This window comes from Felis catus, chromosome A1 (genome assembly GCF_018350175.1).
Source record: "Felis catus isolate Fca126 chromosome A1, F.catus_Fca126_mat1.0, whole genome shotgun sequence".
Lineage (NCBI taxonomy): Eukaryota > Metazoa > Chordata > Mammalia > Carnivora > Felidae > Felis > Felis catus.
Window position 1 is genome coordinate 205,496,264 of NC_058368.1, and position 17,528 is coordinate 205,513,791.

Here is a 17,528-nt window from a genome sequence, read left to right on the forward strand (position 1 = left end):
TACTGACTGGGAAAACTTTCTTTTTACCCCCACCACCTCATTTTTCTCTGTTTTCCAGTTTATGCCCTGTGTTATGGTGAGAGTTCACATAGGAGAGTGGAATATAATAGTGCCTCCTTTTCAGCTCCTCTATCAGCAGGATATAGAGCCAACCAAGTTAACTTAGCAGGTAAAAGCTAGGCCCTGGGATTTCTTTCTTTTTTTTTTTTTTTTTTTAATTTTTTTTTTTTAACGTTTATTTATTTTTGAGACAGAGAGAGACAGAGCATGAACAGGGGAGGGGCAGAGAGAGAGGGAGACACAGAATCTGAAACAGGCTGCAAGCTCTGAGCGGTCAGCACAGAGCCCGACGCGGGGCTCGAACTCATGGACCGTGAGATCATGACCTGAGCCATGAGATCATGACCTGAACTTCACCGACCAAGCCACCCAGGCGCCCCATAGGCCCTGGGATTTCTTCTCCCCTCCAGCCATTTGGTTACCCATTGATATTTAAATACTTACTGTATGATAACACTAATTTTAGATACTAATGGCTTCTAGGTGTTCTTTATTCACCGTTACTCTATTACCTATGAAAAATATTTGCAAGTCAGGTCATATAAATGGTCTTCCCGTATCACCTGCTCTTTCTCAACCCAGAGTACATAGACCTCTTTACCCCTGGCATTTGACCCACTAAAAAGTATTGAAGAATACTCCTCCTGTGTCACATCCTGAAAAAATTATAGAATACAATGAAAGCATTTACGTAGAAGCATTGTAATGTAGGTTGCCTTTATCTGAAAATACTCACTCCTAATGGAAATAATATCTCAATGTGGTCTGTACATCACTGTGAGAAATAAAGTACAAACTATGCTAGCTTGTGATTTGTAGATGAGTTAAGTAGCTATTGTCATAGCTTCATCGATTTTCTGTGTCTGTGAGCAGTGACCTGGTTCATGGAGTCATCCTGCCCCCCTCGCAGTCTGTAACACGACAGCACATACAAACTTTATTTTTTCCGGCTCCGATTCACAAAGATCTCACTGTTACTGGAATCTCATCAGAGTGCTGTCATCCTCTGTACTAATTCTGGCTTGCGTGTGGTGGTCGAGGAGAGCATGGACAGCAGTTCCAGGCAGAGTATGTGTATCTCTGATCTGAGGAGCCTGCTTGTGTTGAGAGGCAAGATTAAATCTACACCATCACATACAAATCGGGACCCAGTTTTGGTCATTTGAGGAAGAAGATTCAACACTCAGCTACTCTTTATATGGTCTCAATTATATTCACTAAAACTTACACGCCTCCCCCTTCTTTTATGTCCTAGAGAAGATTCACTTACCAATGAATGTTATCTCAGTGACCCAAAGGAATCGTTATAGTTTTGGGCAGACATTGGTATTGTCAGAAAACTTCTTTTTAGTTTAAAAATGATAGCCTTTTTTGAGAATATTAAATCATTATTTTTAGTTGGAGTTTTAAATAGTGAAAATTGCTTTTAAACAAAGGTCAAGCCATGTTTAATAATATATCAGTCATAATAAGTAGTAATAACATCAGTTCAAGTTTGCTAAGCACATTAATGAATATAAAATATGCCTTACAATAAAAATGACCTCTTGGCTAGTCTTCTGAAGCCACTACTTTGTTATCTTTATGGGAAAGCATATTAATGTTATTGAAATTAGAAATTTTCTTTTTTTAAAAAATTAGAAGGGCGCCTGGGTGGCTCAGTCGGTTGGGCGTCCAACTTCGGCTCAGGTCATGATCTCGCGGTCCGTGAGTTCGAGCCCCGCGTCGGGCTCTGTGCTGACAGCTCAGAGCCTGGAGCCTGTTTCGGATTCTGTGTCTCCCTCTCTCTCTGACCTTCCCCGATTCATGCTCTGTCTCTCTCTGTCTCAAAAATGAATAAACGTTAAAAAAAAAATTAGAAAATAGTGCCTCAAGGATGATGGGAGAATGTAGTCAGTGATTATATTCAGAGCAAGTGCCTTTAGAATTAAGTTCAGGTTTATATATGTAGGAGATTTATGGCATAATCTCTTTACCTGTTTTGCAGTGGACCTTAACATCTCTTTTCCCCAGCTAATTTGGGCATAGGAATCCCGCTTCTGGCCAGCAACTTTATCAGCCCAAATATCACAGTTCATCTGCAAAGTGAAAATGGAATCCTGGGTTTGGTAAGACCAAAATTAAAGTTTTCTTTATCCAGTCTCGATGGAGAGTGAAGTAGTCTATGCAATGAAATCTTCTGAGAGTTGTTGGCTTAAAGTTCCCCACCTTATTTTTTATATTTTTAACATCATAATAAAATATTTCCCCCCATAAAACAGTGGTAATTGTGAGCATGTAGTGTTGTATTTCATGTAGGAAATGGTAGTTCCCTGACTATGTGAGCTTTCTGACTGCTCCTCTTATGTTAGCTTGTCATTGTCTACCTCCTCTAGTGTACCTGCCTCAGAGAGACCTCACAGTGTCCGGTTTAGATAACTATTTCTAACTTTTGTGTGGTTGGACAAGATAATGAAGGTCATTAAAAATTCTGTATTATTATAATGATCAATAAGATTCTGGATGAGTAACTGAAAAGTAAGGTTTTTACTTGAGGAACGGGGACATTTTTTGACAGTTGATGAATTTCAAAAATTCCTTTCACCTAATTGTCATTTCAAGGTCAGGTTGTTCGAAAGGGAAGAATTTTACTCTTCCTCAAGATTAATCTTCCAGATGAGCTCAATATTCTCATAGAATTCATGCATACTTTTTATTCAATATTATATTAAGAAATACTTTTGCTTCCTGGATGACATTTTTTTTAAATAATATTAACTGTGGGAGAGGTTATTTACAGTTTGGCCAATTTATAAGATTTTTAATCTTCTGTTCTCAGTAGATCTTAACTGTTAGTGCAATAAAAACTGTCCATATGTAAGATGTATATCCAGTCTTTAAAACATGAATAATGATCATGAGCATACGGTTGACATGATCGAGGCAGTAATCTTGACCAATTTCAAAAGCACAAAACTTACATGAGTCTGAATAAAAGCAGATTCATATTACCATCAAAGACTCACATATCTTCAAAATGTGATTATTTATAGAGTGACCAGTTCCCTCATTTTGAAGACAAGGTGTATCTTACCCATAGTCAATGTTTGAAGGAAAATTTACATAGTCCTAAAACATTAGTTGCCACTTCAGTTTATTTAAATGATATATGTTTGGTCCCTCTTTTTGGAAGTATGTTAGAATTTCCTCATTTTTGGTTCTGTCTCGTGCCTTTTTTCCCTATTTCTATTTCCTCATCTTTTGTTTACTATATATTATGTTATGAAACTACTCACCCGATTGAAGTAATGTAGAGGTGCCTTGTAAAAATACATACAAAATTAAAAAGCAAAATTGAGAGTAATCAGGCAAAGGAAAAATAAAAGCTTCACAACTTAGGTGTTGTGAGAGCTAAGGTTAGGACTCCAAATTTGGGTTGTTAGATGCTGTATACCAAAAAATATGAAACTTTGCCTCTCCAGATCCTTCCAGTCCAGTAGGCAGCCATTTTGTTTATAGTCACTGATTACTACCAGGAAGATTTATGGATAACATTGGTTGCATAATAGGTACTAAATAATTACTTTTTGTTTTACTGACCTATATTTCTAATAGCTTAACATTTCTTTCAAACTTTGGTAATTTTTAGGAAATAGTTTTTGTTTATCACAGTTATTAGTGTAGGAAAGACTAATCAATAGAAGAAACAGCCATGAAAACATTGGAATTATTTTTAAAAGGTTCACCTCGAGTCTTTTGATAGTAATTTCCCAACGTTGTTAGAGAAGTCATTTATACTACAATTTTAGTGTATGATTCAGTGAAGAACTTTTAGTAATTGAACTTGTGCTTTGACAGGGTCCATATCCGCTACAAAATGAAGTTGATGCAGATCTAATCAATGCAGGTAAACTCCTTCATTACGTGATTTTCCAATGCTGTTAATTTAGGGTTTTTTGGCAAATAAGAGTAAGGAGTTGGGCTTGATTCTTTATCTTTTCTTGGAGAGTACTCCACTGTGTTTTTCACTGAGGAGGGAAGAGAGGACTTCCTAATCTTTTCTTTGTCTGGTGTGCTTATCGTCTCTTGTTTAGGGAAGAATAAGATAAGGGAGAAATTGTAGGTGGGGTTACATATAGTGGCAAGAGCTTTGGTGGGTAGATCAGTCAGGGTCCTGGCTATATGTATAGAGCACTCCCAAATAGGGTAACGAATAGGATTAAAGGAAAGAACAGTTTACAAGGGTATGAACAAGACTGAGGGAAACCAGGAAAGGATGGTGAAACACCACAGGGAGTTATTGTCACCCCAAGGCCTTAAGGGACAGTAGTGGGAGAGGGCCACCTAGTAGGAGCAATGGTCTTGGATAGAGAAACAGCCATCTTGCAGAAATCTGGGTGAGGGATGGGAGCTCTTCTGCTGGATCTTCTGCTTGTGCCTTCCATTGGCCAATCCTAGGCTGAAATATGTCTGCCTTTTTATGATGGGATGACAAGTGGATCCATCTAGGCAAAAGGAAAGATCTGGCACACTGGGGTTTTTGTTCTGAGCAATATTTACTGTCCCCCTAGTTGTCATTGGAGTAGGAGAGCATTCTTCAAGAGTTCAAGGGTGCTGAATGATGTACTCTGCCACTCAGTGTGACCCAGTGATGTGAGTAATGGAGTTTTTTTGAACTGGGACTCAACCTGTCTTTATTCCCACATGCATATGCTTTGCCTTTTTTTTTTTTTTTTTTTAATTTGACTGTGACATAGAGTTGCATGTGGTAGCAGCCTAGAGGAGAAAAAACAAGCCAGACCATCTGGTCATTGTCACTGCCCATGCTTGAGGTAACACTGCCACCCTGTTGGGGCTGAAGATTATCCTTAGATTGGGGCTGCTCATAATAAGCTGATTTTTATATCCTAGCATGATTTTCTTTGCCCTTTTACTCTTATTCACTCTACCCCCACAAAAGTATTATTTCACATTCAAAAATAGTACATGTAAATCTCAGAAGAGAAGCAGTATTAGCTGAACATAAAGGCCAGCTGCCAAGCAGAATTGATGTTTGATACTTAGAATTTTTGGAAGTAAAACTGCTTCTGGTTGAATAGTTGAATTAGCTAACACGACTCAACCCTGAAAGGCCCACTGTGATAAAGCAATGACATTTAACTAAGGCTGTAATTTAATTGTACTGTACCCTTTAGCAATAGCTCATTGATCTGTGAAAATATTTGCTGCTTGGTTTAATTAATTTATGATGTTAGTGAGTTATTTGCAAAATGAATAACTCCCATTTTCCAAATTTTAGGCCTTAGTTCATAAAACCCACTTCCCTTGGAAAAGTAGTTAATCTTTTCAGTGACTATTGGACAGTAGCCCTATTTCTGATTCCATGAGCTTAAGAGTAGCTCAGCCCTAATGAAGCCACTAGTTTTATTATTTAACTTCTGAAATACATTGTATAATCTTTGACTGCTTTGTAAAACAATAATTCATTGCTTTTGGGAAGCCAAGCTGCAAATCAGTTTAATAATATTTCAGCTCCTTCATCGAAGTTCTTTTTGGGATTTATGTTGCTTTTGATTTTGGAGCTGCCTAATTTAGGGAGGAAATAGTTTGAGCTAAAGAACCCAGAATATATATTTGTGGTCTCCTCAACTCTTCAGATTTGGAAGTTACCTGCAAGAGCCATTGTTTGCGTTAATTTGAAAGGATTTTTACAGAAATCCTTTGGAATGAATACCAAGAGTTACATTTCTGGGTGTAATCAGTGTATTAAAATTTTTAGATAACTATTTCTAAGGATCCCTTTTTCTAAATAATGACTTCATGGGTTATGTAAAAATGGATTGCCACTTCCATAGCACTGTTTGGTTTGTGGCATACTTTCTCACACGTGTTATATACCATTTGAGCCTTAAGTAAAAACTCATTGTACAGATTGGGAAACTGGGGCACAGAAAAGTGATGTGATGTGTTCAAGATCCCATTGCTAGGGACTGGACTCACACACAGCCTGCTGTCCTGGCCCCTGGCCTTTTCCTCTACACATTGAGTTGAACCCACTCCTAACCTGAGTTTTACAAAGGTTCAGAAGGCAGTGCTGACAGCAGCATTTCAGAGGTCCTGTTAAGATTTGGAATATTCCAATGCAATTGTGCAACTTTCAATCAGTCTCATGTTTTAGCTTTCTTTTTTTTTAATTAAAAAAAGTTTAACATTTATTTTTGAGAGAGACAGAGCATGAGTGGGGGAGGGGCAGAGAGAAAGAGGGAGACACAGAATCTGAACCTGTCTCCAGGCTCTGAGCTGTCAGTATAGAACCCAATGTGGAGCTCAAACCCACAGACCATGAGATCATGACCTGAGCAGAAGTCAGATGCTTAACCGATGGAGCCACCCAGGTGCCCCTTAGCTTTCGTATGAATGTACATTTCACATTCTTCTCTACTTCTTAATTGTTTTCTTATTTTAATTAATTTAAAAATTTTCCTTTATTAAGTTTACTTTTTGAGAGAGAGACAGCGTAAGTAGGGGGAGGGTCAGAGAGAGAGGGAGAGAGAGAATCCCACACAGGCTCTGTGAAGGGCTTGAACCTGCAAAACTGTGAGATCATGATCTGAGCCAGAACCAACAGTCAGACACTTAACTGACTGAGCCACCCAGGCACCCCAAATTTTCTTATTTTAGTATCAGATAATGTTTTAAATGACTTACCTTTGATTAAAACTCCTTTAGAAAGAACCACCATGTTAACCCCATGGCCTATAAATATCCTTGGCCCCTGTCATGTGCTTCTAGCGCAGTGGTTCTGAATGAGCAAGTGGGGGATTTTATTCCCCTGGGGACATTGACAATGTCTGAAGACATTTTCGATTGCCAGTATTATTGGCAAGTAGTAGAGGCCAGGAATGCTGTTAATTATCCTACAATAATGTAACAGCTCCCCTCAAAGAGTTACCCAGTTCCAGATGTCAATAGTGCCTTCTCTTGAGGTCCTCGTGCCACAGCTGAAGAATCATAGGCCTGCAGACTAAGGAACGAATAGTACAGCGTTCAAGATGTATCTAATGGCTGGGACTGCCCTCTCCAGCTTCATCTTCCACTACACCCTTCAAGGACTTCTGTGTCCACCCATACTGGACTAATGGGTCTATTCTTTTTTTTTTTTTTTAATTTTTTTTAACATTTATTTATTTTTGAGAGACAGACAGAGACAGGGCATGAGCAGGGGAGGGGTAGAGGGAGAGGGAGTTACAGAATCTGAAGCAGCTCCAGGCTCTGAGCTGTTAGCACAGAGCCCAACGCGGGGCTTGAACTCATGAACTGCAAGATCGTGACCTGAGCTGAAGTCGGATGCTTAACCGACTGGGCCACCCAGGCGCCCCCAAGTGGTTTATTCTGATCATGCCTCATGCTTTCCCTTCTCCATGCCTTTGCTCTTCCTGCATGCATCATCAGATTCATTTGTTCTGTCCCCTTCTTTCTGCATCCCCATCTCCTTATCACTAATTTCCTATTGAAATGTGTTACACTTGTCCTTCAAGCTCCAGTTCATTTGTCCTCTCCAAATCCTCAGAAATGCCCCTGCTTTGAACCTGTAACACATCTAGTGTCTTTCATTTTGTCTTATAATTATTCGTGTATATTTGTCTCTCTAGCTGAATAGTATATTCCTTTTGCTTTGAGTGTTGGTTCTCGAAGTGTGGTCCCCAGACCTACAGCATCAGCATCAGCATCACCAGAGACTTGTTAGAAACAGATTCTCAGGACTCATCACAAGCCCACTGAATTATAAACTCTGGGAGTTTAGCTCAGAGATCTGCCTTCCATGTGATTCTAATTGGTGTTAAAGTTTGAGAACCATTAGCTTACGACGTCTGTGTTTTGGTTTGTAACACCATTCAAGGCACATAGCAGACATTTTACTTGATATTGAATAAACAACACGTTAAATCATGAGCCCAAGGACTCAGTAACTGTGAAATTGAATAACTGTGTTTGCCCAAATATTACGAAAGGATCTAGACAAATGCAGAGAAAAACTGGAGGAAACAGAAGTCAATAAGGAATAGGCAAATAAGAAAGTTCTTTTCCTTTAAAATATTGATTGTATTGTTGATAACAGTTACTTATTGACCAAATTTGGACATTGTATTTGGAAAGCATGGATTCAACTTTAGGATATCTATTTTTACTTAGATATTAGATATTTAAAAATACTGACAACTAACTTGGCTTCCAGAGAATGTAATTTATAAGATTGCAGAATGTATTAGCAGGTGCCTGACAATAACTATATTTTATTAGAGTTGTTTTCTGGGCTCTTAAATAAAACTATGCTTCATAAATCACATGGGGAGAGCCAAGACTCTCTCACTGATCTCCAACTTTCCTGTGAGCGATAAATAATGCCTTCTACGTACTGTCAGCTGGTGGAGATTGCCTTTTGGAAGTCATTGTGATTTAGCACGTGAAGAACAAAGAATTGAGATTTTTATGTTTCTCTGCTTTTTTGTCCTATACATTCTTGCCCCTTGCACCTCATAGGACTGGTCAGGAACCAAATATACTGGATATGGAAGTTGTGTTAGGATGAAGTTTAGTTGTATCTCATGCCTATCCTGAAGCTTAGAGTTCCCAGGCTGGCGGTATAATTCTGCCACATAAGCCAGTTGCTGAGTAGTATTTATCCCTAGAGGGGCGATGGCATTATCTCTTTTACAAGTAGGTTCGGAGTGAGGAATATAATAGTAGTGACAATAATGAAGCTTGTGTTTATGGAGTCCTTTCTCTGTGCCAGGTACCAGAGTAAGGACTTTGCATACCTTATTTCATTTAATCCTCCAAATCCTAAACAAAAAGCCCCTCCTGACCACACCAGAAAGTATTCTCCAAAGATTTTCATCTTACAGTATTTTGAAAGATGTGAAAATGTTTCCCTTGTTTAGAATCAGATTCCTTTTGGGAATAAATATTTCAGCATGATATAAATAGACTGTTTCTCTCTACTCAAGCTCAAATAGAGAGGGATATTGATGGAGAACTTAACTTTCAGGCAAGGCTTGAGAAGCTGAGGGTACAGCTGTGTTGCACAGCTGGGCATGATCTGACCACCCTAGTCCTATTGTGTCTGGGAGCTTTTCTCTTTTCCAACCCTGGTATCATAACTTTTCTTCCCCTTCTATTTGACTACTTTATTACACTGGGATAATGCATGAGGTGTTCTCATACAGTTGACTTCTATTTGGCAAAATGGCATGTGAGTCCTTTTCTGGTTGAGGCCAGATTCTTCTCCTGGGCACCGTACTCACAGGAAATAGAGCACAAAAAGAAAGCAGCTGAAATACAAGTCAGGTGATACTGTTGGTTGTGTGAGGACAGGATGAACTTGAAGATCCTATTCAGCTCTTTAATTATGAGGTGTACATTTTGATTGAGATCTTTCCAAGAGGACCTCTTAGAAGTTACCCTTAAAAAAAAACAGTTACCATTAAATACATGAGCCAGTATTAGGATGTTATTCCCTGATCTCATCAAAGTCCTATGATTTTAACAGAAACTTAGAGGAACAAGAGAGTTGAAATATGAGGCAGAGAGAGATTAAAAGAAGAGATTCAGGCCTGATGATGTTAAGGAATTAGGTGGGGGGAACCTTACTTTCTAGGTTATTTATTGTTGTTTTTTTTTTTTTTTTTAAGAAATATCTGAGGAGCATCTCTTGTGTCATTTCCTTCCAAGTTGCATATCTTTGCACACAATCTCTTTGCTCCAGTGACTTAGAGTGTTGCTAGATGCATCCCAGGGGCTCCTTTTTCCCTCACGGTCATCAGCATTTAGCAGGGGCTTGTGGAGGGAGTGGGGGTTGGGGAGAGGCAGAAATGGTTAGAGGTGATAGGGGGTGCTTTGTAGAGAATTACAAAAACAATAAGAAAATTCAAAGTTGGTCTTTCTATTATCACCATGCAAGGGCAAATCTGAACAATACTTGTGACAAAATACTCCTCTTCACAGGGTGACAGTTCCCAGTGGATCTCCCACAACCCCACTGCCACTGCTGTTTGGTTGAAGAGGTCTTAGTTCTTTAGGAAATGGAGAAAGTATAGACCTCTCTCTACATGATTTCCACTCTTAGAAATCTAATAGCCTTTTCTTTCCTTTGTTTCCTTTCTTGTGTATGTGTGTTTAGGCAAGGAAACAGTTACTGTTCTTCCAGGAGCCTCTTACTTCTCCAGTGATGAATCATTTGCAATGATTAGAGGGTATGTAACAACGGAGCCCCTCGTGTTTCACATGGCGTGGAATGAACTGAGTCATCCTCTGAGTGTGTTAGCAAGACTCCGAAACATAGCAACGTCTCCCAGCCAGCAAATGTTCATGGGCTCGTTCAGTTGCACCAAGATGTGAAATTATTCACATTGAATGTTGGGAATTGGAACATTCAGCTCACAGTTATTAAAAGAACCCCCCCCCCAATGGAATTTATATCTGTGTGCTGAGTATACCAAAGTAAATATTTTTAAAGTTCTTTGTAAGGATCCTAACATTTTCTACAAAATTGTTTTCATTTTCTAGCTAGCGTTTGCCTTCAAATCAAGCCACATTCTCCCTTACTGAAGGAAACAGACTCACTGTGTACACCTGTTTTTTATTTGTTTTTGGAGACAATATAGGCTATAATTTTTTAAAAAGAACTCTTAAGGGTTATTTCTCTATATCAGCTTGAGCTGGTTGATTTTGAAATCAGGTGTTGGGTAGGAGAAAGCAAATTTATTTTGGTGGCTATAGAATTATTTTAATTGCTGGCAGTTTCAAGCAAATGGGACATAAAGCTTACAAAGTTTGCTTTATATTTCCTTTTTTCTCTCTCAGGGGCCATGTGAATCTAACAATGCTAGGAGCAATGCAGGTTTCCAAATACGGTGACCTGGCTAACTGGATGATACCTGTAAGTACACATTTTTCTTCTGACTTACGCTTGGGTCAGAGTAGTTATTTTTGAAATACTGAGAAAAGTCTTGTTGAATTGCTATGAGAGCACAATATAATTATTACAAAAATGAAACATTTTCATAACATTTAATATTTTGGTCAAATTTTGGTAAAACAGCTACTGAGAACTATTTGGCTTTGCCTGTTTGCTAGAGGACTAAAAAGGCAGGATCAGGGCTAAAACACAATTTTCCATGAGGAACAGAGAATTGGGGAAGATTGAAAATAAATGGGCTGGGGCGCCTGGGTGGCTCAGTCGGTTAAGCATCCGACTTCGGCTCAGGTCACGATCTCGCAGTCCATGAGTTCGAGCCCTGCTTCGGCCTCTGTGCTAACTGCTCAGAGCCTGGAGCCTGTTTCAGATTCTGTCTCTCTCTCTCTCTGACCCTCCCCCGTTCATGCTCTGTCTCTCTCTGTCTCAAAAATAAATAAACGTTAAAAAAAAATTTTTTTTAATAAAAAAATAAAAAAAATAAAAATAAATGGGCTAATTCTGATAAAAATAAGAAATACAAATATTATAGGTAAGTTTTTATAACTAGAAAGAGCAAAAATAAATTTATTAATTTTATGTTAATTCTGTATTTTCTCATTCATAGTGATTAAAAAAAAAAAACCCTCCCAATTGGTCATGTGACCTCATAGGTAATCAGTCACATTGTCTTCTCTTATGGAATTCAAAACTTGTGATATTTAAACATGTATTGGAAATGCAAAGTTTTATTTACTAATCACCTAAATCAGGGAAGAAAGCATAGAATTAGCTTTGGAAAAAGGACTATAATCAGTTGACTTAATTTATGAGTGTGGTTTGTTACATACCAGGTTGTTGCTTTGTGATGTGTTTGTGGGAACAATAATGAGTGCATGTCCATGATTATGAACTCATTTTGGCTGGTTGCTCAGGTTACTCTTTCTGGATGTGTACTTCAGGATTTCTGTGTGTTTTTCTATATCATCAGCTACAAGGAATTTGTTTAAGTAACTGATGCTGGTGTTCTATGATTTGAGAGTTTTTCTGAAATCACTTAGATATTTTCCTCTAGTAATCTTTGAGGAGGTGGATTAATATAGTTGATGACAGTGTTAGAGATTGTCTTTAGCTCTTTTGATCTAATATACTGTGAAATATTATTTTAAGGTTTGAATAATTAAGACCCTGGTTCTCAAACTTGGTTGCATATTAAAATCACCTGAGTATTTTAAAAACTATTGATGCCTGGATCCCACTCCCAGAGGTTTCAATTTAATTAATAGGGGATGTAGCCTAGGCACTGGGCATTTTAAAAGCAACTTTGATGATTACCATCGCCAGGTTTGCGAACCAGCATATTAAAGAATGATTGTAAATCACAGTTAGACTGTAAGGCAGAGAGGCACCGAACTGGCTCATTCGGTAGAGCATGTGACTCTTTTTTTTTTTTTTTTTTAACCTTTATTTTTGAGACAGAGAGAGACAAACCATGAACGGGGGAGGGTCAGAGAGAGGGAGACACAGAATCTGAAACAGGCTCCAGGCTCTGAGCTGTCAGCACAGAGCCTGATGTGGGGCTCAAACTCATGGACTGTGAAATCACGACCTGAGCCGGAGTCAGACGCTTAACCAACTGAGCCACCCAGGCGCCCCTGAGCATGTGACTCTTGATCTTGGGGTTGTGAGTTTGAGCCCCACGTTGGGGAATAGCGTTTACTTAAAGTGATAAAAAATAATTAAAAGTAATTAAAAAATAAAATGTAAGGGAGAAACATCATTGAACTACTGATATTAGGGAGTATATTGTTATTTTAGCTTAAAAATGTTCATCATTCTAAATCAGCCATGGTTATAAGAGTTGGCAGCTTTTGGAGGCTTCAGAGAAATCAGGGAGGATCTCCTGAATATTGTACAGTGAATCAGATTGACAGTTTATGGGAATACTTGTGTAGAAAATCAAAATACATTTCTGTTCTCAAATTTTTAGAAAAAGGCCACATGGGATAGTTAGAAGGAACATAAAAAAGTAAGCTCTGGGTTCTAGCCCTGACTCTACCCAGTAGTTAAGGTGTGACCTTGAACATGTCAATTAAACTCTTTGGGTTAAAGCATCCCTATCTATAAAATGAAGAATTGAGATTAGCTAATTTCTGGTGTCTCATTGGGCTCTCCTAGCTCCATGGATGAGAGCAAGGGCCTCGGAGTGAGATAGACCTGCATTGAAATCCAATTTTTGTCATTTGCTAGCAGTGTAACTGAGGCAGTTGCCTACTTTTTCTTCATCTGTAAAATGAGAAGGATATAATACTACCTACTCTATAGGATTATATAAAGGAATAAATGATATAGTATATACGTAGTACATATCATAGAGCTTGACAACATAGTACAAGCTAAATAAATGGGTTGTTATTATTTGACAAGAAGGAAAAGTTGGAGGTACCTGGCAGAGAAGGGAATAGAATTAGTTACTATGAACAGAAACAATAGAGTGTTAAATATGTCTGTATCTCTAAGTCTAGAGATAACAAGTTTGAAACAAAATTTAACAAGTTTGAAATCAATTTGCACAGTGGTCCCAAGTATGGAGCAGAAATATGGTCAACACGTTATTGTCTTTAAGGAACGTAGGCATCTTTAAAAAGTCAGTGTATGTCTTGTTTCTATTATGGTTTGGCACCCAGTGAGGCTGGAAGCTCGCACAGAGTATACCTTATGTAGTTGTCATTTGTAGGAAAGATTTTTCAACACGTATCACGTTTTTATATATCCTGTGAAGATTCCTGTGAGTGATTAAAAAAGATCAGTGTTTGTTAACTTTATAAATAGTCTTAATACAATTGAAGCTCATGCATTTCCAAATGACTGGACCTAGTGGGGCAGTGATGGAGAACTCTGGAGTTCTGAAGTCACAGAAACTAAGCATAAAAAATGTTCTTGTGTCTGGTTCCACTCATTTGGTAATAGAAATGGTAATGTCATTTCTGACGAGCTTTTCTTTTTTTCCTTTAATAACTCATAATCACTTCTTGGATTCTTTATATGTGATGCATAGTGTATGTTTTTGATTCTTTTGAATGCAGAAGAGTTTAAGAGTCAAGACCATGGACTTTAGTTTGTAATAAATTTGATTTGAATTTTAGTTCTCCCTCTAACAAATACAATTTGGAGTACATATTTTTGTTAGGATTAATTGAGAAGAAAAAGTGGCCACTAAAAGAATTCCACTAAATAGTGGCTATTACTGTTATCTCTTTCATTCCTCTATTGCTTAACATTGAAGAGGGAATATTTGCCTTAAATTACACTGATGTAAGCAAGACTATATTTTACAGTAACTAGTACTACCTGCTTAGCCTCAGTTCATGTTCAGGTGCCCAAAATTAAGCCCTTTGAGGACATATTTCTGGCTCTTATTGGTTATGGATAAGGTACAGTCTATCCTTCTTATAGTTTCAGGGAGCAATCTATTTCTATTTGTCTCAAAGATTTATGTTGATTATTAAAATTTAGATATATTTTTATTGCAAGATCTGGCAGTTAAGAAGCTGAAAAGTTCAGCTTTATTATATCATTTTTCATTTGCTTTTATCTTTTTAGTGAGTTGAATAATCTTTCAATGGTTGTAAAGCGTTGAGATTCTCTGCATCATGGCATCCCCATCCATCATCACGATGTCAGATTACAATAAACATTAAGCTTTTAAGGCAGGCAAATTGTATGGATGCTATTTGTCTTATCCTTTAATAGCTTTTTAGTATGCAGTGTTGATCTCCTGTACACAGATTTTGAAAAATTCTGCCCTGAGCATCTGAAGAGAGAAAATGCGACAGAATAGTAGTTGGCTCCTTCGAGTTCCCTGATTATCGTGATGATGGTAAAACCCCAGGCAAACTACGAAAATGTGGACAGATGTGCAGCCCGTTGAATCTGCATTCAGAACCTCTCTGGCTTTCCCAGTGCCTATTTTTAGAAAACAGCTGCCATAGATTATTGACTTGTGAAGGGAAGCAGGTGTGTACGAGCAGCGATGGGAGCTGGTTGTTGAAAGCCTGCAACAGGGGCTTGCCGGACAGCGCTGCTGTGTGTGAGCGAAATGACAGCCGAGGTTGCTTCTGTGTGGGGACAAGTGAAATGAGGGATTTTTTTCTTTTTTTTTTTAATGAGGGATTCTTAGGGCAAAGGAGAACAGGATGTTTTATGTTTGTTTTTCCCTCACATTTTTAACTTTTTTAATGCATTTTAAAAGAAGAAATACAAATTGGTGTACTCATGGATGCTACATGTCTGAGTGCATAAAATTGGTTTCATAATTCTAGTTGTGTCTTTTTTAAATAAGCTAACTCTCCAGTCTTCTGACTTGTACAACTAAGGCATTTTGTGTTCGAGATTTAAACAACGTTACGTCAATTATATCTCATTACAGCTGGGAAAAGGTTTAAAAGCTAAAAAAAAGATTCAATCTGGTGGTTTAATTGCATCAAGTGTAGTCCAAATATTAAATCCATAGATACAGATATAAAAATATAAAGATTAAAGTAAGAATAAAGATATAAACTTACAGATATAGATATGGATTTAACGCATATTTGTCTTATTTATTTGGCCCTAAGGCTCAGGAAACTACAAACTATGGGTAAGGAAAATGGTGGAGAAAATATGTATGTGTGGCATTATGCTTTTATATAATTATTCAGTAATGCTTTTGCCATATCAGTGTAATGAGGTGAAAGGTATACAGAACTTTGGAATTAGACAGATCTATGCTTAATTAAATACTGGTTCTGTCACTTACTGGTGGTATGGCAGATCATTTTATCTTGGTATACTCTTTTATAAAATGATAATGGTTAACTCATATGCTTGTGATGGGGATTAAATTAGTTCATTCAACAAATATTTATTAGGCACGTATTAAGGGGCATGACTGTTCTTGCCTCTTAAAGATGCGGCAGTTAACAGAACAGATGAAGTTCTCTGTGTTCAGGTAGCTGATGTTCTAGTGGGGGTCAGCACATATGGCCCATGTGCCAAATCTGGCCCACTGCCTCTTTTTGAAATGAAGTTTTACAGGAACACAGCCACATCTGTTGATTTATGTATTACCTGTAGATGCTTTCATGCTGCAACAGCAGAGTTGAGTAGTTGCCACAGAGACTGTGTGCCTGTCAGTCTAAAACATTTACCATTTCACACTTTATGGAAGAGTTTGCCAACTCCTGCCGTAGATCATTGGTTTGAAACCTTTCTTTTCTAATATAAGCATGTGATGCTATAAATTTCTAAACACTATTAGTGAGATCCACAAATTTTTATATATAGTGTTTTCATTTTCATTTCCTCTTCAAAATATTTACTAATCTCTCATGTGATTTTTTTTTTTTTCTGTGACTTAATGGTTATTTGGAAGTATGTCATTTAATTTCAGGTATGTGATGATCCATTAACACAAAACTTTGTGTTGATCTCTAGTTTAATTATCTTGAGGTCAGAAGACATACTTTATATAGTTTCCATCCTTTTGAATTTGAGATTTATTTATGGCCTAAAATATAGTCTATCTTAGTGATAGACTTAGGGACTGTTCCAGCTGTATTAGAAAAGAATGTGTATTCTGCTCTTGTTGAGGAGAGTGTCCTATAAGTCAGTAAGGTCAAGTTGGTAGATAGCATTCATGTTTTCCATGTCCTGTCAGTTTACTGAGAGAGGAGTAATGTAATATTGAGCTATAATTGTGCATTTGTTAATTTCCAACTCAGTTGTGTCACCTTTTGCTTGTAGATTTTAGAGCTCCATTATTAGTTGTATTAGTACACAGTTAAAATTGTTATGCTCTTTTAACAAATTAACTTCTATTGTTATATTGTACTTTATCTCTGGTAATATTTCTTATTCTGAAGTCTACTGTCTGACATTAATATATTCACTCTGCATGGTATATTTTTTTCCATTTTTCTACCTGCAACCTATTAATGTCTTCAAGTGAGTTTTGTAGTTAATATAGTTAGGTTTTGTTCTTTTATCCAGTTTTATAATCTGTGACCTTTAATTCGAGATTTAGGCCATTTACATTTATGTGATTATCAACCTGGTTGGGCTTAAGTCTGTCAGCACAATTTTTTTTTCTCCTCATTTGTCCATCTGAGTTTTTATTTCTCCATTCTTTTAGATCAGCTAAGTATTTTTTATGATTCCATTTTATCTTCACTATTGATTTCTTTTTTTTCCCCAGTGGGTCCTCAAGGATTTACAATACACATCTTTTATTTATCACAGTCTACTTTAAGTATTATCTTATTATCACTTTACATATAATGTAAGAACCATACAACTGTAAACTTTTCTTCTCTGCCCTTATCCTATTTGCTGCTGTTGGTCGTATATTTTATTCTGCGTGTGTTTTAAACCTCATGATATTTTGTTATTATTTTTATTCCAAATAGCCAATTCTCTTTTAAAGAGATTGAAAATAAGAAAAAAAGTGTGTTTTTTATATTTTTATTATATAATTGATATATAAAAGTTATATATT

The 17,528-nt window shown here is 37.3% G+C and overlaps 1 protein-coding gene across 1 annotated transcript in view; it reads left to right on the forward strand.

Annotated features, from left to right (window-relative positions):
* OXCT1 (3-oxoacid CoA-transferase 1) overlaps positions 1-17,528 on the forward strand; it is a 137,000-nt gene that overhangs the window by 67,572 nt on the left and 51,900 nt on the right. Inside the window, exons 10-13 of the mRNA XM_003981437.6 lie at positions 2,074-2,168; positions 3,898-3,946; positions 10,220-10,292; positions 10,903-10,978. Coding sequence (XP_003981486.3) covers positions 2,074-2,168; positions 3,898-3,946; positions 10,220-10,292; positions 10,903-10,978 — 293 coding nt within the window. The remainder of the gene's footprint in view (positions 1-2,073; positions 2,169-3,897; positions 3,947-10,219; positions 10,293-10,902; positions 10,979-17,528) is intronic.